The sequence below is a fragment of the Chrysochloris asiatica genome, unplaced genomic scaffold, assembly GCF_000296735.1.
Source record: "Chrysochloris asiatica unplaced genomic scaffold, ChrAsi1.0 scaffold00099, whole genome shotgun sequence".
Lineage (NCBI taxonomy): Eukaryota > Metazoa > Chordata > Mammalia > Afrosoricida > Chrysochloridae > Chrysochloris > Chrysochloris asiatica.
The window spans coordinates 344,337-366,734 of record NW_006408617.1 but is presented as its reverse complement, the minus strand read 5'-3'; the positions used below and the strand labels follow the sequence as shown (position 1 = coordinate 366,734).

General features: G+C 40.3%; 1 protein-coding gene across 1 annotated transcript in view; it reads left to right on the top strand.

Annotated features, from left to right (window-relative positions):
• Positions 1-5,001: 5,001 nt before the first annotated feature.
• DPP4 (dipeptidyl-peptidase 4) overlaps positions 5,002-22,398 on the top strand; it is a 124,328-nt gene continuing 106,931 nt past the window's right edge. Inside the window, exons 1-2 of the mRNA XM_006866987.1 lie at positions 5,002-5,072; positions 5,552-5,639. Coding sequence (XP_006867049.1) covers positions 5,067-5,072; positions 5,552-5,639 — 94 coding nt within the window. The 5' untranslated portion in view covers positions 5,002-5,066. The remainder of the gene's footprint in view (positions 5,073-5,551; positions 5,640-22,398) is intronic.

The window sequence follows — 22,398 nt, the reverse complement described above, 5'->3', positions numbered from 1 at the left end:
GACCCTATGCACAACAGAATAAAATACTTCCTGGTCCCGCGCCAACTTCACAATCTTTACTAAGCCTGACCCCATTGCTGCTGCCACTGTGCTAACCCATCTCACTGGGGGTCTTCCTCTTTTTTTCCAACCCTCCACTTCCTTCCTGATTATGTATCCAAAATATGAGAGATGAAGTCTGGCCATCCTGGCTTCCAAGGAGCATTCCAGCTGAACTTCTTCCAACACAGATTGGTTTGTTCTTCTGGCAGTCCAGGATACTTTTGAATATTCTCCTCCAACACTATAAGTCAAATGCATCAATTCTTCCACAGTTTTCTTAATTCATTGTCCAACTTATTGACAATATCATGGCTTGGATCAGGTGCACCTCAGGCCTCAAACTGACATCTTTGATCTTTAACACTTTAAATTGGTCTCCATAACTAAGTCTAATTTGCATCAGGCTCACGTTTGACAAACACTACACTTCTTACATGAAATTCAAATGACAATGACACAAATGGTTAACTATACAACAAAACAAGGGAGGAAACTCCAACTGCCAATCCTGTATGTTTACATATCAGGTACTCAATAATCAGTCTTCACAGATACCACAGTGAATTTTCTCAGGATGGCAGCCATAAACTGACACTTTACAGAGATACCAATAAACATGGCTTTCCCACAGGCAGGGGCATAGGCAAAAAAAGTAGTATGGGGTTAAGAACATACCAGTTGGACAGAATGCCAGGGTAACACATGGTCAAAGAAAGGAAAGGAGGAACTTTAACAGAAGAGACAGGAAAGGGAAAGAGATTAATTCAGATGTTTAAGGAAGGCAGGTTCATAAAGTCCCCAAAAATAAAGAAGAGAAAGAAATACCAAAATGCCTGCTCAATGAAGGTCTTATTTCTAGGGGTTTCACAGTCTCCCCCAGCCCCTTGCCAGTCTCCCCTTCACTGAGTCTTCCTGTTCCTTGGAAAACTCAGTTTTGATAGTATAAGAGCACCTGACCACAGGATTCCTGGGTGGTCCAGACCAGGTGACTCAAATCTTTCAACCTGTCCCCTGTATAGTTTTTTTATGAGACTAAGCTTCCCCAAGGACATTCAAATGTTTATTACACCAAGTTCTCAGTTCAAACCAGGCAAAGCTAAACCAGTTTCCACACAAACAAGACAATTTTCAAAGGACTTTGCTTGGGTGAAACTGAAAGTAGAACGGGGCCATGAGAAACCCAAGAGAGGTAGGAGCCTTAAGGGGCTGAGAGGTACACAATGAAAGACATCAATCACCACAGATGCTCTGTCATGCCCATGGTGATCAGAAGGGCCTCCTTAGGGTCCTCAGAGTCTGAGTAAGGGGAAAAAAACTTGTTCTGGTAGAGTCTCCAGCTGTTATCAGAACACTAGAGGACTTGGATCATGCAATAGGGTCCTTGTATTCTGCTGACCAAGAATGACTAGGTTAGACAGGAAGAATTTCACAAGAGTAAAGATTTATTGAGAGGAAGGATCTGGTTGGAGGAGATGAGGAGGGCTCTAGGCAACACTAACCTTTGTCTCCCTGATTCACAGTGATCTCAGGTTTTATATATTTCTGTGTGCTAGTTGGATTGAACTCCAAAGTCGGCAGTTCAAGCTCATAGCCGCTCCTTGGAAACCCCATTTAGGGTCACTATGGGTCAGAAACGACTCAGTGGCACTCAATAACAACAACAACAAGGACCTTATACATAATTATCAAATTTCTGGTGACAGGCAGGGATTTCTGGAGAGTAGCCCTTTTGGCAGAGATATGATAATAGGGTGTGTGCACAGGTTGGCTTTAAGATAGAGTTGGTAGCAAAGGTTGTTGGGAGGAGTTGGCCAAATTTATTCTGGGATGTTGTTAAAAAATGCAACATCTTTGGGGCTCTGGTATGAGCTCCCCTTCCACCCCCCAGGGGTTGGTGTTTTTCTCTACTCCCAGGAAAGATCATCCATCTGTTGTCCTTCAAAGTTGTATTCATGGAGACAAAAGCTGTTAGCCTAAAAGATAACTTAAATGAAAATAACTTATCTCTTATAGGGAATGGGGGAGACCAGCTGGCCTGAGAAAGTCTTGGAAGCTATTTTCCATTCATTAGTTTTATCTGAGTTCTGCCATCTAGGCTCTTTTGTCCAAGTCCCAGAGTCCTGCTATTCCCTACACATCTCAATTGTTGTTGCTGTTCCGACTCATAGTTATCCTGTATAGGGTTTCTGAGGAGTGGCTGGTGAGCTTGAGCTGCCAACCTTGTGGCTCAAACCGAAATTGCAGTCCAGCACATTAAGCCACAGGGCCACAGCCGGACTCCATACCCAGCTCATCAGGACTTCTCATTTGTAATATGTTATCTCTAACTATTGACAGTACTGTGGTGCTGTAGGATAAGCACTGGACTTCTGAACACAAGATGGATGGTTCAGCTGCTCCTTCAAAATGCTATGCAAGGAGCCGACTCATTGACACTTAACTGCAACAACAATGATGAAATGTAAGGCTTTTTCATCAACTATAATTGAGACAGGGAGAAGAGGAGGTCCCGAAATCAGGATTAAACATGTGCCACTTACTGACTAAAGCCTTGTGACTGAACTCTTGCAGAATACTGAAACGCAGTGTGCCCTTCCCTGCTTGAGCAAATGGGCCAATGTGTAGGGATGCTAAGTCTGCATAGTTGAGCAGCCACATGCTGGCATGAGCAGAAGAGAAAGTTTCATGGACCAGATAAACTCCCTTAAACTTGTTTTTTAGAAGTAACTAGCTCAGACCAACCTTTGGAACATGTGTAAAACTTCTAGCCCTGACCATCATATGCCCTTGCATTAGGGGCAGTTGAGCTTCTGGAATCCAATTGGGGATTCGAACCTTGGTGTAGAGACAGAGTGTATGCATTCCACCCCATAATAATTACTGCAAATGCTTCCCAGACACCTTCATGGCAGACTCCAGTTTGGATGAGATGGACTCCATTTTGAAACCTTACCTCATTACACTAGTCCTGACACTTTACTGCCCATGCCATCCCTACTCAAGAATCCTAAAAACCCTAGCTAAACAAAAGCTCAGGGAGGTGAAGCTGAACATTGCCTGGAGTTCTCCTCTCCTTGTTTCCTCTGGCCAGATCTTTCACAAAACTTTGCTCATGTGACACTCTGTCTAACCTGGTCATTCTTGGTCAGCAAAAGACAAGGACCCTCTGTTATAGGCTCACCCCCCCCCCCATGTCCCAAAAGCATAATGAGCAAGCTGAGGTCTTTTAGGGAATAGGAGTACTTACCCTCAAGAGTCAGTACCGACTCGATGGCACCTAACAACAACAACAAACCTCAAGAGAGAAAGTAATAATACAGGTGTTGTAAAAGCTTATCAATGAATAATGAAGACTACAGAAGAATTCATGCATTTGAATTATGGCATTGGGGAAGAATATTAAAAGTACCCTGGACTTCCAGAAGAACACATAAATCTGTGTTCAAAGAAGTATAGCCAGAATACTCTTTAGAAGTCAGGATGGCAAGACTTTGTCTCTCATACTTCAGACGTGTTATCAAGAGGGACCAGTCCCGGGAGGACATCATGCGTGGTAAAGTGAGTGTCAGTGAAAAAGAGGAGATGGATTGGCACAGTGGCAGCAGCAATGGGTTAAAGTATAACAATGATGGTGAGAATTGTACAGTGTTTTGGTCTGTTGTGCATAGGGTTGCTTTGAGTCAGAGCCAACTCAACAGTACCTAGCAACAATGAAAAGTAAACATTTACCTGTGTATTTCATATTGCAAATACGAAGGATGGGACCTCATCTATCATGTCCCATCTCTATCCCCAGCACTAGACCAGAGCTTGTCATGTTGTAGTCTCTCACATATTTGAGAAATGCTTGGAGAAAAAAAGATGAGTGAATGAATAATGATGAAAAACAAATGAACAAACCTGCAGGTTATAAAAGGGAACTGGAGAAAGGAGAAGACATCAATGACTACTTTTTTCACAATCACTTTTCAAGACTGAAAGATGAGAGAGCCCTTGTGACATACTGTTAAGTACATGGACTCTGAATTCAGGTCCCACCACATCTTAGCTGCTGACTTAACTTCTCAGTACTTAAGCTTCCTTCCTATCAAGTAAGCAGAGTTAATGCTTAGAGGTGGTGGTGTGCCATGGAGTCAGTTCCTACTCATACCCACTCTGCCTAGAGTTTCTCAGGCTGTAAATCTTTACTGAAGCAGAAAGCCTCATCTTTCTCCCCTGTTGAAGCTGGCAGATTCGAATTGCACAATTAGCAACCCAATTCATAACCCACTTTGGCTAGCAGGGCTCCTTAATGCTTCCAGAAAGGCCTGGGGAAAAAAAAAGTAAATTCCAAGTAAGTGTTAGTGTTATTATTTTTGGCATCTTGATCAGAAGTGACGCTCCCTGGACAGAGGGTGAATTCAGGTACATACCCTCTTAGTGGCCTTCAAAAATAACAATTGCCTTTGTTCCCTTTACCTTCCACACAGCTTTAGACATCCCCTCCCTCACGACTAGAAGCAGAGTTGGACAACCACCATGCCCATTCTGGGCCTCGGTTCACTGGCCTGTCCCCTTAAGGTTGCAGAATCTGAGACCCAATGTCCCTTTCAGCTAAGACGGACTAGTTTCCTGAGTCTCCGACCCGGCCTCTCCACGTTCACTGCTGAGCGTTCCCTTCCCTCCTCCCTGGTGCCCATGTCGGCCTCTATAGGTGGGGCGTCCTGGGTCCCGCAGCCTGTGCGCCACGGCTGCCGCCCAGCGTCCCGCACTGCTGTAGGGGAGGTGCCTCTCGGGCGCCCTCCGGCCGAGATGCCAACGTCCCGCGCCCGGCGAGCCTTCGCCCGTGGCCACCCCCCGGGCCCACGGCGCCTTTATACCGAGCGGGCTGGCCAGTCACTAATGTTTAACTCGGGACCGAAAGTTTAGAACTCAGAGTGACTCCGCGCCCTTAGCAGTGGAGGAGGACTCCTTTCTCCGCGGCTCGCGGTGCCTTCTGCCTTCGCTCTGGCTCAGAAAAGTTCAGTTCCGAAGAGTCTCCGACAATGAAGGTAAGTGAAGTAGCGCGCTTCACACTTCTACTGTTCCAGGGTCGCCTTGTAGGTGCCTCTTCGCCAGACTCTCCCCTATGCTATCCAAAAAGCTCGCGGGACGGGACCAGGGACTTCCATTAGGCAGAATTCCTAGGGCCATCCTCTGACAGGTGAAGGGATGTCCCACGGTTTTCTCACTTCTCTGTGGGACCAGAGGGGTTTCTTCTCGAACTCAGATATCGAACCTTGGGATGATAGGAGAACCATCCACAAAACCGCAAGACCAAGTCCTAACTTTGCCAAAGAAGTGTGTTCAGAAACCACAAGTCCAAGGAAACTAGCCTTTGCAAACTGGCAGGCTCACTCCAAGCCCTTCAGCCCCCTATCCCTTACTTCCGACGTGCTCCCATCCTCAAATCCCACTGCAGTGAGCAGCCTCTCACCCAGACGGGGCCCAATGCTTCCCTCTAACTGGACATAATCTGACTTTCTTGCAGACACTGTGGAAGGTTCTCCTGGGACTGGTGGGTGCTGCTGTGCTCGTCACCGTCATCACGGTGCCGGTGGTCATGCTGAACAAAGGTAGTTCGTAATATTCAAACATATAAGACCATTGAAAATCGGAGTCAGATTCCTTTTACTACACTTAAGGGACCAAGGAATTTTGCTGGGCACTTTGGCCAGAGCTTTAGGTTGTAGCTACACTGTTATGACGTCTGGGTTCACTTTGCGGGGACTCCAATGTTTAGGCTGTGAGTCTTGGAGCTGCCAAGGCTTGTTTAAGTTCTTTAAGTTAGGGGCAAGTTTTCAGAATTTACTTTTACCAAATTAAAATTCCCTGTTAAGGTTGTGATCCCTGGAGAAAAAGAAACAGTATTTAAAGACCCCAAATTTACCAGTAAGTATGCCTTACTGGAGAAAAACAAGAGAGAAAGTCCCAAAATACAGTTTTGAAAAAAGATGGTACACAGGAAACCTTGATTGTTTTCCTTCAGATATGATGAGCATTCATCAGTTGGAAGCTTCATATACAGGGAAGCAACTATTTCGCTACTTTAGAAGTATTGCAGAGATAAATCATAACACTGACATGCATAATAATATTCAGAAGGGTCTGGGATCCAGGTGTTTTCATTAACATCCCTTCATATATTTTGTTTACCTGAATGTTCCAATTTAGCGCTAGCTCTTAATGGAAAACATTTAGATAATTGAATGCATACTATTTAATGCAAGCAAATAAGAATACTAGTTTGGGTCTCCTTTGGCCCTCCATTCGTTTTAAGTATTTACTTTCTTTTCAGTTTTACAAACTCTAAATGGGTCGGTACGCTGAAACATTCTCCATTGATGGTTAGCATTTCAAGTCAGCCAGGAAATGTATAGCTAGTACTTATGTAACTGAAGGGTCTTTTCCAGATTTTCAGGTAACAGTTCAAAATTAATTGCAACATTCCTTATAACCAATTGGTTGTAACTGATTCCCATTCATAAAGACTCCCACATGCATCAGAATAGAACTGTGTTTCATGGCTTGCAATGTCCAATTTTTCAAAAACAGATTGCCAGGACATTCTGGCTCACCTCTAGGTGGACTTGAACCTGCAACTTTTCTGTTACCAGGCAAGTGCTTTAACCATTTCCATCACTCAAGGACTCCATATTCCTTCTATAACTATCAAAACCCATGTATGCCCTGAAATGTCAGGGCCAGGACAAAGGTGCTTAGAGTTAAATAATGGAGTGAGTTGACTTACTCATAATTACATTTAATTACTTAAGAAAGCAGTGGTTGTTAACATTTTCAATTATTAAAGGTAGACTCAGTCAGCTTATATTTGACTCCTTCTCACAAACTGTTGAAGTAGGACTTATTTTTATGCAAAGTGACGTTTTGTGTACTTGAACAACTACACACACAAAGCCTTGTTGTGGGAAAGAATGGATCATTCCTTTGGTCTGTAAATCGTCAACAGGACTTGCACTGTGTGCCAAGCACTGTGCTAGTTGCTGGAAATATAAAGATTAAATTTTATAAATATAAAAGTCCCTGAGCCCAAGTAATTTATAATTTAATAGAAAACAGGTATGCAAATAAACCAGAATAACCTATATAGCCCATTTGTTAGGGTCTCCAAAACCTCTAGGAGACACTACAGTTTCACTGTCAAAATATGTAGAACTAATTATCCGAGCATTCCTTAAGAAAGGGATAGTGAAGGATTTGACAATGTTTGAGATGGCCAGTAAAATGGCCAGGGGATCTGTTTCACACAACTGCACCCACAAGGCTTCCTCAGATTTACTATTGTTGTTAGTGTCTTCAAGTTGACACATAATAACTTCATGTATAAAAGAACAAAATACTGCCTAGTTCTGTTGTTGTTGTTGTTGTATGTCATGGAGTTGGTTCCGACTCATAGCAACCCTGTACAGAGTTTCTGAAGCTGTAAATCTTTACGGGAGCAGAACGCCTAGTTCTGTGGAGTCCTTAAAATCAGTGCATTGTCCAGTCACTGTGTCAATTCATCTTTTGGGGGGTCCTTCTCTATTTAGTGGTTATGAATCGGGCTGCGAACTGCAAGATCAGCAGTTTGAAACTACCAGCTGTTCCACAGGAGAAAGATGAGGCTTTCTGCTTCCGTAAAGATTTACAGCCTTAAAAACCCTGTACAGGGTCGCCATGAGTTGGAACCTACTCCACAGCACATAACCAACCAACCAACCTCTATTTCACTGATCCTCTATTTTACCAATCATAATATCCTTCCATAGGGACTGGTCTAAAGAGACAAGTCTCATCATCCTGTCAGACCAAGGTGTGCCTAACACAAGCCATACTATTTTCCATCACCTCGTATGTATGCAAAAGCTGAACTATGTATGAATAAGGAAGACTGAAGAATTGATGCATTTGAATTACGGTATTAGTAAAGACTTATTGAATAGACTATGGACTGTCAGAAGAATGAACAAATCTGTCTTTTGAAGACATACAGAATACTCCTTAGAAGGCATAGTGGCAAGACTTCTCAAGTTAACTATAGGGATTTTGACTAGCTGGGTGGGCTATGTAGAGTGGGCAGGGGTTATCTTGCTGTTTCTCTATAAAGTATCCAATGTCTACTGTAAATAGAATTTGAATGAATATTTCAAAAATATTCTCTGGATGGAAACTGGGAGGCTTACATGTCTCCGTCTACCTGTACTAGTTGTCCTCCAATTAGTTCTGACTCATGGGAACTGCATGTGTGTCCAGGTGGAGCAATATTCCATAGAGTTTTCAATGGCTGAGTTTTTGGAAGTACATTACCAGGATTTTCTTTTGAAGTGCTTCTGGATGGTCTTGAACCTCGAATATTTCAGTCCCTTTGCACCACCCAGGGACTAGTCTTCATTTAACTACTGCAATTCAATAAGATCATTTAGGGGGCTTGAACACACTTCCCTGAGAATTAGGAGGAACACTTTAGAAAAGTCAAAGAAGACTAATTTGGGGGGAAAGATTGAATACTAAACATCAGTACCTGGAGATAAGCATTTCCAGAAAAGGTGAATGTCTTATAGAGATGCAAGACTGCAACCTCTACTCTGGAATTATAAGAGGATCCTGGGCAGCAAAAAAAGAAGTTTAATTTTAGCCTGTAGAGGATGGAGGAGTCACTGGGGTATTTGGAGCAGAGGAGTTACCATGCCTGAACTGTTAGGCATGACAATGGGAAGGCAATTCAAATAGAGCTAGGTGGAAGGGAGTAGCAAGGAAAGTGATTCAGAAGACTAATGATGCAGATCAGAACAGGAAGAAGTAGAGGAGTCCTAGTGTGGCTCTGTAGGATAAGCACTGGACTGTAGGGTCAGTTTTAACCACAAGGACGGCATTTCAAACTCACCAGCAACTCGGAATCCGTACACTCGGAAACCGCACACAGGGTCACTATGAGTTGAAATGACTCTTAACAGAGGGGATTGGTTTGAAAACTACTCAGACATGTGAGAGATGAAGCTTTGGTAATGATTAAACATAGGAAAGAAGAGACTGGATGTCTAAGGATGCCTTTTGGGCAACTAAATGGAGATGCCGTGCCATCGTAGGTTTTGTTTATTTTTAACTTTTTATTGTCATTTGGGTGAAATTTTGCAGAGCAAACTGGCTTCCCATTAAACAATTCATACACATTTTGATTGCTGACTTTGATTGAAATCCCTACAATGTAACTATACTCTTTCCACCTCTTCCCTGTGTTTACAGTTTCCATTCATTCTTCTTTCTATCTCTTCCTGTCTTCTGAGCGGTAAATCTGGGCAAATACTGCCCTTTTGATCTCTTATGGTTGGTTGCTCCTAAGGTATGTATTTCCCTGGTGTTGTTATTCACCACATTTAAAAACAACAACAACAAAAAAAACCCTTCCATCAAGTGAATTCTAGCTCATAGTGATCCTATATGGGATAGAGTAGAACTGCTCCGTAGGGTTTTTTCAGTATAAATCTTTATGATAACAGACAGTCCCATAGTTCTTTTGCAGAGTGACTGGTGGGTTTGAACGTCTGACCTAGGCTAAGCACCACAATGCCTAATCCACTGTGCCACTAGGGATCCTTGTTCACCTCATTGACCTGTCTATTGCTTGGCTGGAATTTGAACCACAGGGGTGAGGATTGTTCATTGTATTTTGGTCTAATGCTTTACTTAAAGTGGTGACCTTTTAATTTAGCTTGGTGAAACCCCTGGCCTCAAGGAATTTTTATTCTAAAAAAGCAATGACAATAGTATTAAGCCCATGTTACTAGGAATCGATCTCGCTCTCTTTTCCTGCTCTGGGTGTGTCTAGTTTCCCTGAAGTCAAGGTTTCAATGTGGAAATATTTGACCCTCTTAAACAAACCTGTCAAGGGATTAATTTGGGTTTGAACCATAAGGTCAGTGATTGAAACTCACCATTCACTCCTCAGAAACCATATCTGGGGACACTGTAAATTGAAAATAACTCCATAGCACTTAAAAACAACATCATCACTCAGTTATTTATCTTCTTGTATTTCTCAATTGTTATTTATGTATATTTGAAGAGAAAACAGAGTTCATTCAGTTCCATGTCCTGCCTTATTTTAAGGGACAGTAATGCAGGATGCAACATTTCACCAGATCAGCAACACCATTCCTGAGTTCTCCCATAACAAGGGACAGCATTGCTTGTAAACAATCCAGAGACATCACCCAATTTGTTAATCTAGCTTCAAAACCAAACAATTACAGGGAAGGGGGAGAGGAAAGTGAGGATAAAGGGAGGAAAAAGCAAATAAGAAGGATAAGAAAAGGAAGGAAGAAGGGGAATTTTTCAAGAGAAAGAAACAAAGATCTAAACTATTTGGAAAGCAAAGAACAGTCAACAGGAAGGAGGGAAAACGAACAAACCCAAATTAATCCCTTGACAGGTTTGTTTAAGAGGGTCAAATGCTTCCACATTGAAACCTTGACTTCAGCGAAACTAGACACACCCAGAGCAGGAAAAGAGAGCCAGATCGATTCCTAGTAACATGGGCTTAATACTATTGTCATTGCTTTTTTAGAATAAAAATTCCTGGAGGCCAGGGGTTTCACCAAGCTAAATTAAAAGGTCACCACTTCAAAGCATTTATTACAAAGGAATACACATGAACCACAGCCTCTGCTAGCTTGAGACCAGAAGAACTAGATGATGTCTACCTACACTACCAACTGTTCTGATCAGGATCACAATAGAAGATCCTAAACAGGGTGGGAGGAAAATGAAGAATAAAATACAAAATCATAAAACCAGACTTCCTACTCTGATATAGACTGATGGAACCAACCAAAACTATGGCCTCTAGAAACCCTTCAGTCCTGGCACTGAACTTCCTCCCTCAGATCACCTTTCAGCCAAACAATAGATCGGTCTATAAAGTGAACATTAATACCCATGAGGAACATGCTCCTCAGAACAACCAATCATATAAGACCAAAAGAGCTGTATTTTCCCCAAAACAAAGTTCAGAAGACATGAAGGGGCAGGAAAGATGGATAAATGGAAATAAGGAAATTTGGAAGGTCATGGGAAGAATTCTGTTGTGTGTCAGAAAAGAAAATATGTATAAATTGCTGAATGGGAAGCTAACTTGTTTTACAAACTTTCACCCAAACCACAGTTCAATGTTTGCCGAAAAAAAAAATAGTTCACTACTTTCTGTATATATATTGTGTTTTGCTTTAAAGTCTCAATTATCCTACTTTAGAAGGATAGTGCTTATTTAAATATTCCATTTCCCAGAAAATCAGCTATTTTTATAAAGTATATAAAAATATTTCACTGTTGTTGTGTGCCATTGAGTGGGTTCCGACTCATAATGATCCTGTGTAAGGGTTTCTGAGAGTGGCTGGTAAGTTTGAACTGCTGACTTTTAGGAGAGCAGTCCATTGCTTATCCTACAGTCATACCAGAGCTCAAAAATATTTTACTCAGATCTAATTGTAAAAAATACTAATGACTTAGTACAATAAAAGCTTCTGACTCAGTACTTAAAATCTCTTTTTTCCCTTATATATTGTATTATTTTATGAGTTTTAAAAAACATATTTGGTTATCAGTTTTTTTCTATTGTTGAGTTTTATTCTCGAATTGTAAAATACATATCTGGTCTTCTGTCTTTTTCACAGCTTTAGTAGTAAATTTCCTCAATATCTTCTTTCAGTGAATAGGAAATTTGACTTCTCACTCATCCATCAGTAACAAAAGACAACACAATGTGAAGGAGACTGGAATAATCAGAGAAAGAAAAGATAACATCTATGAAGTTTGCCTAAGGAAATCCAGGATCTATTCCAGGTTTAAAAGCACAGAAATTAGTCTGAATGAAAGCTTTGTATATTTCAGAGGACAATTTCTAAACAGTGAGCTCTGTAAGAGCTGGAGTTGATCTCAGACTGGCTTAGTTAACTATTGTCAGCCTTCTTTAAAGTGCTCATAAGGTCAGTGGGTTGGTCTTTTTCAGGCCAGCTATTTGGGGTTTTTTGGAGTCCTGGTGTGGTGCTGCAGGATAATGTGCTGAACTACAAAGTCAATGTGAACTGCCAGGTCAGCAGTTCAAACTCACCAGTCACTCCTCAGAAACCCAATACAGGGTCACTATGGATAGGAACCTATTCAACAGCACTTAACAACAACAATATTTGAGTTTTTGATTCCCTACCTTAAGTATCCCTGTCTTAGAAATCTTTGCCTCTCTTTTCTAAAGTGAACAGATAGAAAAAGGAAGGATCCTTTGCCCAATTGATAGCTAGAGAAGGACAGGATAAGGTACTGGCAAGGTCAATGTACGTGAAACTTTATGACTTAACAAAGTACAAGGAATGTGACTGTAAGTAACATACAAGAATGCCTTGCTTATGGAAGTGAATGCAAACCTGTAATAAAAACCAACATGCATTTTTACTGTGCACCAGGTATTAGGCATTTAGTCTTTCAACAAGTATTATCCCCATCTTTATAACTTTACTGAAACTTTGAGAAGGTATTTTAGTTAACAATTGCTTCATAATAAATTGTTCTATAACAAATTATTCCCAAACCAAAGAAAAGCACTTATCTCACCGTTTCTTGGGATCAGGAATTTGGGAGTGGTTTAATTGGGTGGTTCATAAGGTTGCAATTTAGATACTATCTGAAAGCTTGTCTTGAATTGGAGAATCCACTTCTAGGGTCATTCATGTATCTGTTGTATAAAGGTCTTCATTTCCCAGCATATAGGACTCTTCACAATAGCTTACCTCCCTTAAAATGAAGGAACCAAGAGAACAACCAAGAAGAACGTACCTATGCTTTTTTATGATCTAAACTCAGAAATTATTTGCATCACTCTGCTGAATTCTACTAGTCACCTGGCCAACCCTGATACAGTATGAGAGGACTCTACACAAGAGCATGAATATCAAGAAGTGGAGACCGTTGGGGGCCATCTTGGAGGCTAGCTACCACAGAGGTTAAAGAGCATGCTCAAAATTACACAGCGATGGAAGAACCCTTAAGCAATGTGACTCCAGAACAGATGCTCTTAAATTTTATATCATTCTTAGATTTTACTCAACGAAAATTTAATTTAGCAATGTTAGAATAAGTATTAAACTTCCCATTTATTTGTTGTTGTTGTTGTTGTTTTTAAGTAGCGTTGTGTCGGTTCTAACTCACAGCAACTCTATATAGCGTTTTCAAGGAGTGGATTTGAACTGCTAACATTTTAGTTAGCAGATCAGTGCTTATCTGACAGCTCCATACCAGGACTCCAGCTATTTTATAATACCCTGTATGATAATTTTTCTAAGAAAAGGAGACTGTTACTAATACCTTTATACTTAGATGGGAGTCCGGTGACTCTTTAGGATAAACAATACAAACCATAGGTTGGAGGTACACACCACTAGCCACTTTGCAGGAGAAAGATGAGGCTTTCTGCTCCCTTAATTGTGCCATGGAAGCCCTATACAGGGTTGCTATGAGTTGGTACCAACTCACAGCACTTAACAACGACAACTATACCTAGATAAAATTATACAGGTATGCATTGTTTAAAATCCACAATATGTTCTGTGAAATAGGCTGTTATATGATTTGGATATTTGCGAACACAATATCATATATAGGCAGTCCTGTACAATCCATAGTTCAATCCTAATAAGGCCTAGTATATTAAACCTACGGGAGGCTGCCAGACAAAATCTGAGAGCTCTGTCCACTGGATATAGGAGGCCGGCTTTGCAGGTGTGCAGCTGGACCAGAATGGAGTTGCACTGGCATCCAGATGAGGACTTTGAGCAGGAGGCTGAGGGGGCTGGCCATAGGAACCATAGAGGTGGCCAGGGGAACTGGTGTTCCAGTTCTGGGAGCAAGGCTGGCTGTTGCCACCATGTTGGTACAGCCGCTTCCTGACCATATGCACCGATTTCCTGGAGCCTCTAAGTGCCCTGTTCAGGCTGGTAGTGTCAGCACACATGGGGTAGGAGTGGCAGTGCAGGCAGGCTTTGCCCTTCTAGGAGAGTGAAAGGCTACATGACTATTTGGTAGCATGTCTGGAGGATCGGATTTGAAACGCCAATCACGGAGTTGACAGTGACACATTATGAGTCATTCTGCTAACCTCAGGATTGGCAGTTTGAAATTACCAGCCATTTCATGGTAGAAAGATGAGGCTTTCTGCTCCCGTAAAGATTTCCAGCCTCAGAAACCCTATACAGGGTCGCTATGAGTTGGAACAGACTCCACAGCACACAATTACCACCACCAGTACACCACCATTATGGATGTAATATACCAAAGGACAGCTCTTTTCCCTTTAGAAACAAAACAAAACAAAACAAACCTGTGGCTCTACGGGCATATTTATGTGGTGGGACATGCAGTTGAACATTGCCCTACTGGCATTAAGTGACACATACCTGTATATAGGACTCCTGGTGTGGTGCTATAGGATCAGCACTAGACTATGAATCACAAGGTTAGCAGTTCAAACCCACCAACTGCTCCTCAGAAACCCTATACATAGTCGCTGTGAGTCAGAACCAATTCAACGGCACTACAACCTGTATATAGGTAAGAACTTTTAGCCCAAATGTGACAGCCTAAGTTTTTGGTCGGTCTTGTTAATATGATATAAATTATCAGTACTATTAGTGGTGGTCATGGTGGTGATGTGACATGGAGTCCGTTCCAACTCATAGCGACCCTGCATGGGTTTCTGAGGCTGTAAATCTTTATGGGAGCAGAAAGCCTCATCTTTCTCCCCACAGAACCACTGATAATTTTGTAACAGCTGACTGGAGGTTAGCAGCCCCACTTATCCATATTTACTACTTGAACTAACTTATATTTGCTTCGTATTATTTTATTTGATATGAAAAAAGAGACTTTCACACAACATTCCATATCAGATAGAGATAATAACATTATGACTTTTTAGGCTTGAAGAAACTGAGGCACGGGCGGAAGTGGAAATTACTACTTAAGAGATACTGAATATTTCTTGATTGATGAAAAATGTGAAACAGATAGTGATAATGATGTGAAATGTGGTGAATGTAATGAATGTCACTGAATTGTACAACTAACAAAAGGTTAAATGGCAAGTGTTTATATAGAGAGTCCTGGTATGGTGCTACTCAATCATATATATATTTACCACAACTAAAAGAAACAGAGGCATTCAAAATTAGGTGCTTGCTAGAATGTGTTGTAATTTGGAAATTCAAATCTTCTAACTTCTATTCTTCCCCAAGACTGCTGGCTTTCATAAACAACTGTTTAATTAAAAAAAAAAAAAAAAAAAAGCCTTGATGAGAGTGTTCCAGGGTTAATGTTTAATCTTTGCTTTATGGCTTGACATTAATCTTTTCATAGTTGTAAATCAGTATATTTTAAATATATTTTTATCTTTAGTCTTCATAGATTCATTTTGACCTCTAAAAGAAGGTATGTCTTTCATTTTGAGAGTAATCCGAATTCACAAAATTAGAATTTCTGACTCAGCTGTTTTATTGCTTGCCAAGTGCTGCATTTGCAGTTTTATACTGTTCTTCAAAATTATAACTTTCTAGGAAGCTTTTCTAAACTTAAATATAAGGCACTTGCTGTAGTTAACAGTGTGTGTTTATAGGGATGTTTCTTCACTATTTGATTCCCTGGAGAAGTAAGTTGACCCATGAACTTAAAAGACCCTTAAAGTTCACATCATTCAGTAGCCATGGTCCAGCACAGGTAAGTTAAGAAGATCCAAGGCCAACAGGGCTTTATTCCTAGCACTCTGTGGGGCATGGTGACTCAGGTGTATGTACCTGTAGAGGCAGGGAGTAGGTGAGGGCAGGTATCAGGCAGGTACTTAGTACAGCTGTACATTATATCACTCATGATTTACTTAACATTGGACCTGAAAAACTGAGCTGGTGGTCTGTGGGGTTGGGACCCTTTCCCCTGTTTTCCTCAGTTGTTTTAAAGTCCAACTTAATCACATTCATTTCATGGGTAGTTCTTATTTCTCGGTTGTCTCTGTTATGTTCCTTCATATTTTTATCCATTTCTGGAAACTCTTTTAGTATAAGATTTTAAACCCCTCTAGTGCTAAGGTTCACTAGCAACCAGGGACAGTGGATATAAGGATATATAGATGATAGATACTGTTCTTGTCCTCAAATAACTCACAGTATTAAAGGAAGTATAAACATTAACTACAATCAGAAGTCTAAGTGCCCTTTAGTAACTGATCAAAGTTCTATAGGAGTACTAAAAAACAAATGACAAATGTTTCCCAGGGAAATCTGTACAGAAACTAGCCATCCATGAGGGGTTAATAATTAATGGACCTAAATACAATCCTTATAATTAATTCTCCATCCCCCACCTCCCTGGAGGCCTTTGTGTTTAATCCTCTGCAGTTCTGCAGTTTACAGCCCCCTGATTCTATGTGAGGATGGCATCAGATAGATAATAGAATGCTTGTCTGATCAACAGTTGTTTAAACCATTAAAAAAAAAAGAAAGGTTGCCCTTGAGTTGATCTTTACTTGTGGTGACTCCATGTGTTTCAGAACAGAACTGTGTCCATAGGGTTTTCAATGACTGAGTTTTCAGAAGCAGATCGACAGGTCATTCTTTCAAGGTGTCTCTGGATGGACTTGGACTATCTGTGTGTCAGTTAGCAACTGAGTGCATTAACTGTTTGCAGCACCTGCAGAACTTCATTTAAAAGATACTGTATTGCTCATGTGTAATTAGCATTTGATGTAATAAGCCCAGAAGTAAGGTAGTTCTAGAGTTTGTTACTTTAGTGGTCCAACAACGTCCTCAAGGACCTGTATTTTTTCATCTTTCAGCTCTACTATCTCAGCCTGTTGACCTTTGTTCTCTAACATGTCCTTTGCTGTTCGAGGATGCTTTAATTGTCATGGTGCTACTTGCTCATTTCTAATCTAATCACAGGCAAAAGGAGTGGAATTGCCACCACTGCCAAAGACCAATAAAAGCTCTCCCTTCTGGGAGTGAGGAGCTGCCTACTTCTTTGCACATGGAAGTAAACATCTAAATTGAATTCTGAAAATAAATGGAGGGGTCTATGTAGGCATGCCATATGTTTTATTATAGCTTTCTTTTTAATTACATTGTAAATATTTCTTTTTTTGTTAATACAAAGACAATAAGCAGCTCTGATCTTCAAAGAATCTTATAACTCTTATTCTCATCTTCTCATTGTCTTTACTAACTGCTGTTGTTTTAGAAAACAGCACATTTCAATGCAATCTTTTTGATCCTGAAGGCTTTTAATCCTTGTACTTGTTTTCTCTTGGCAACTAAAGTTATAAGGAATAGGAAAGAAGCAAAATTTCACTATATAAGATACAAATCTGAGACAATAGAAATCATTCTCAGTTTTCTCATAAAACACATATGTTGCACTGTTGGTGTGAGGTGCCGTCGAGTCTCCAGAACAAAACACTGCCTAGTCCTGTGCCATTCTCACATTGGTGATTTTGAGCCGATTGTTGCTGGCACTGTGTGAGTCCATCTTGTTGGGGTCTTCCTCTTTTTTCCTGACCCTCCACTTTTCTGAACATGATGTCCTTCTCCAGGAACTGAACTCTCCTGAAAATATGTCCGAAGTATGAGAGACAAAGTTCTGCCATCCTGGATTTTAAGGAGCATTCTGACTGTACTTCTTCCAACACAGATTTATTTGTTCTTCTGGAAGTCCATGGTACCTTTAATAATCTTTTCCAACACCATACTCCAATGCATCAATTTTTCTATAGTCTTCCTTATTCATTGTCCAACTTTCACATGCATATGAGACTATTGAAAATACCATGACTTGAGCAGGCGTACATATATAAACTATCCTATTTTATCCAATTTGTACAAAGAAACAATTGTAGAAATTATTAAAATAAAATGGATAAAGGTTAAAACTATACATGGTAAAACTGCTGCAATAGTTAACTCAGGAAAGTCAAGCTTGAAATAATTAATGGTCATTAAAATCAAAATAAAATAAATAAGCAAATTAAGAAACACAAACAAAATATAAATTACAATGTCTAGAAGCTATGGTTTATTTCATTGGACATGGACAAAAATAATCTAATTTTTTTTGTAAAATACTTAAAAATATTAATCTGCATGAAAGTGATTTCATTCAAATAAAAATGGTTTGATCTTACTAAAGAGAAAATCTAGAACTCAACATCAGGTGCTCCCTTAATGTTGCCTCGAAATCCATCTACATTTTCTCCATCCCCTCACTATCTCACTTTCCTCATGCATCTCCTCTCCTCAAATGTCCAACATGCCCTCTCCATGCTCATTCTTAGCTGATAGCCTGATTTCCTATTTTAAAGAGAAAATTAATGCCATTACAGATTCACCTCAATTGTCACCAGCCAACCTCTGGACCTATTTGTATTTGCCCCATTCCAAGATAATGGGTGAGTTCTTTCTGCTTCTAAGACCAGACCCTCCATTTGTGCACTGGATTCTATACCCTTCTGCATATTTCAAGCTTTTGTTACAGCTATTCCCCTCTTCTATCATCAATTTGTCCCTCTGTATTGGAGCTCTGGTAGTATAATGGTTACAAATCGGGCTGTGAACCGCAAAGTCAGCAGTTAGAAACTACCAGCTGTTCCACAGGAGAAAGATGAGGCTTTCTGCTCCCATAAAGATTTACAGCCTCGGAAACCCTGTACAGGGTTGCTATGAGTCGGAACCGACTCTGCGGCACATAACAACAACAATATAGCATTAACATGCTGGAATCTCTTACAAACTAAAATAATAGTAATAAAAGGAATAACTTACTCTTGACTCCACATCCCTGACCAACTAAAACTTCCTTTCTCTTGCTGTCTTTACTATAAAACTTCTTAAAGAGTTTAATATTATCTGTCTCAGTAATTCCTCTCTCCATTCTCTCTTAAACCCACTGGAATAAGGTTTTATTTCCTCAGCACCACCAGAACTGCTCTGTTTTGGTAAAGTCCCTAACTTCTGTGTTACTACATCTAGGGTTGGTTCTTACTCTGTCTCACAAACCCTGTCAACAGATCATCTTTTCTTCTGCTTATATTCTGTATGTTACCACTCCCTCATAGTTTGCCTTCTACTTCACCGTGCACTCCCTCTCATGTCCCTTAGAGTTCCTTCTCATCTGTCTGACTTTTGACCTTGGACTACTCCAGGTCTCCATCCAGGATCTCTTCTGTCTTTACACTTCTATGTCATGCACTTCTATGGTCATAAATACCATCTGACAACTCCCAATTTTATATCTTCAGGTATAAACTCATTCCTAAACTCTAGATGCATATATGGAACTGATTAATGTAATCTCCATTTGGATGCCTTATCAGCATTTCAAAATAAGATTGCCCAAAATAAATCTTTCTTCCCCCAATAAACCTCCCTTCCTTAAACACATCATGTCTTAGCCAATAGTGATTCCATTTTCTGGATCTTAAGACCAAAATACATTAAATTCCCTGTCCCTTCATTCACATCCAATGTCCAATCAGTCAGCAATCTTATATTTATATTGAGCATAACTCACTATCTCTATGCTGCCATACTGGTCCAAGAGATCATTTTCTTTCATCTGAAATACTATATAATCTCTGTTTCTTCTCTTACCTCTCTGCAAGCTATTCTCAACACAACAGAAAGGGTGATTATAGTAGTCAATATTGTAAGATGATCCCCAAGACCTGCCCCCACCCCACTTGTGTAAGTGCCCTACCTAATCCCAGAGACTGTAAATATGAAGTACTTCAATACTCTTGAGAGCAGACTCTGGATTCAAAGGATTTTGTTCCTGAGATCAGATTGTGAATATGAGGAATTTTACTCCTGAGACCCAAACTGTGAATATGAAGGATTTCACTCCTGCGTATTGGTAAGTTCCATTGTTGTTGTTAAGTACTGTTGATTCATAGTGTCCCTGTACAGGGTTTCCAAGGAGTGTCTGGTGAGTATGAACCACCAACCTTAAAATTTAATTTTTCTAGTACTCCAAAGTCAAAGGGGCACCAGCTTTCTCTGGAACTCTTAGAATTTGGCTTCTGGACTGTTATTAAGAGTGGCAACTCTGTGACTTCCTAGAAAGGAAGTTGTCTCCCCCTAGTTCTCTCTTCAATGGTACATCCTAGTCAGTCTCATGCTATATGGTATATCGACTTTAAGAAAGGAAGGCTGTTTGAGCAAGGGGTCACTGGCCTAATCACATGAACCCTTTAAAAGAGTTTTTCTGGCAAAAGGGGAGAAGATCTGAAGTAAAGAAAATATTTAAGATATAATTGCTACCCATATTCCTTGCCATGTAGACCTCAATCTGTTGACTTGCATGGTTTCAATGCTGTGCCAGACTTCTGACCTATAGAACCTATAGACTGTCCAGGGTAAATATTTAAATAATGACATGAAATTAATTGATTAATTAGCAAGTATGTAATACCAATACAATATTGAAAAAGATGAGAAAAACTAATAAATAAAAAATGAACAGAGAGGAGTATAGATGAAGAGGGATTATGAAGTAATAAAGGCCACAGATACAAATCATTTATTTGAGAAGAGAAATAAGGAGATGGCTTGAGGAGGCAGCACATAGCTTTTAAAAAAAAGATTGATAGTCTCTGTCCATGCTAGAAAATAGGGTAGAAGTAAGGAGCTCTGGTAGCGTAGTGGTTACGAATCGGGCTGCGAACCTTAAGGTCAGCGGTTCGAAACTACCAGCCACTCCGCGGGAGAAAGATGAGGCTTTCTACTCCCGTAAAGATTTACACCCTTGGAAACCCTGTACAGGGTCACTATGGGTCGGACCCGACTCGATGGCACTTAATAACAACAACAACAAAGCAGTGAAAAGAAATTGAAGATGCTTGAGAGGAAAGAGATAAGATGAAGACAAAATTCCTTAGCAATCAAGAGGACAAGCATCTGAGGTACAAGTGAGGAGTGAGCTATCAGGGAGTAAGTCATCCCTTCCTCTGAATGCTAAAGAAAAGGATAAACATGTGGGAGGGACAGCTAACATAGAAGTGAGGAGCGTGGCAGAAAATCTAGCCCCTTTATGGAAATTTCTGCTATAAAAGAAGAATCATTGAATCGTTTTGTTGTATAATGTTACTCTCTTTTGGAAATATGTTCCTCAGGACCTGCATTATTCAGGACTGTGTAATGTTTCAAATCCAGGAAACATGAAAAGGAAGAAAAAAATTCTATAAGAAATCTGTTATAATGATTACATGACTATATTTTATGGGTTTAAGAAAAATAATGATGCAAGTTAACTAGACGTACCATGAAAGAGACAACTAGGGTTTTACAGTTTCCTTTCTAGGAAGTCAGAGTTACCGTCTTTAATGACAATCCAGAGGTCAAATTATAGGACTTCCAGAGAGAGACCTGGCATACCTTTAGCTTTTGGACTACTAGAACAAATTCAGTTCTAATAGAAGCTACCAAATGATTCAGCTCCAAATGACACTTCTAATCTGCCTATTTAGATTAGTTGCAAATATTAGTTAAGCATTTCTATGAAGCCTAATCCATGTATTCTAATTCACAAAAGTTGACTTCTATATAGCATTTCACATGTGCAGTCTCTCTCCTAAATAGACTATTTAAAAGAGTAGTTATAACCATAGGTGTTGGAATCATATTTCATGGTTTAAGTGTGACTTTAGAGCTTATTCTCAAAGGACTTCTGTTTCTACCTCTTTCAGTTTCCTTATCTGTATAATGGAGATAATAATAAGAGGAATAAATGGATAATATGTGCACATCCCTGACATGGCACTGTAGTATAAGCATTAGACTGCTAGCCGGTTCAAATCCACCAGCTGCTCCTTGAAAACCCTATAAAGGGTCACTTTGTGTCAGAACTGACTCGAGAGCACATATCAACAACAACAAATGTGCATAATGCCTAGAATAATAGTCCAGTACACTGGAAAAACTATAAACATGTGTTATTACATATATATATAAAGAGAGAGAGAGAGCTCTGATAGCATAGTGGTTACGAGTCAGGCTGCTAACCTCAAGGTCAGCAGTTTGAAACTACCAGCTGTTCCACAGGAGAAAGATGAGGCTTTCTTTTCCCGTAAAGATTTACAGCCTCGGAAACTCTATGCAAGGTCCCTACGAATCAAAAGCAACTCCAAAACACATAACCACTACCATCATATACATATGGTGGTATTGTGGGTTAATGCGCTAGACTGCAAAGTTGGTTTGAACTGCAAGGTCGGTGGTTCGAGCTCACCAGCCACTCCTTGAAAATACTATACAGGGT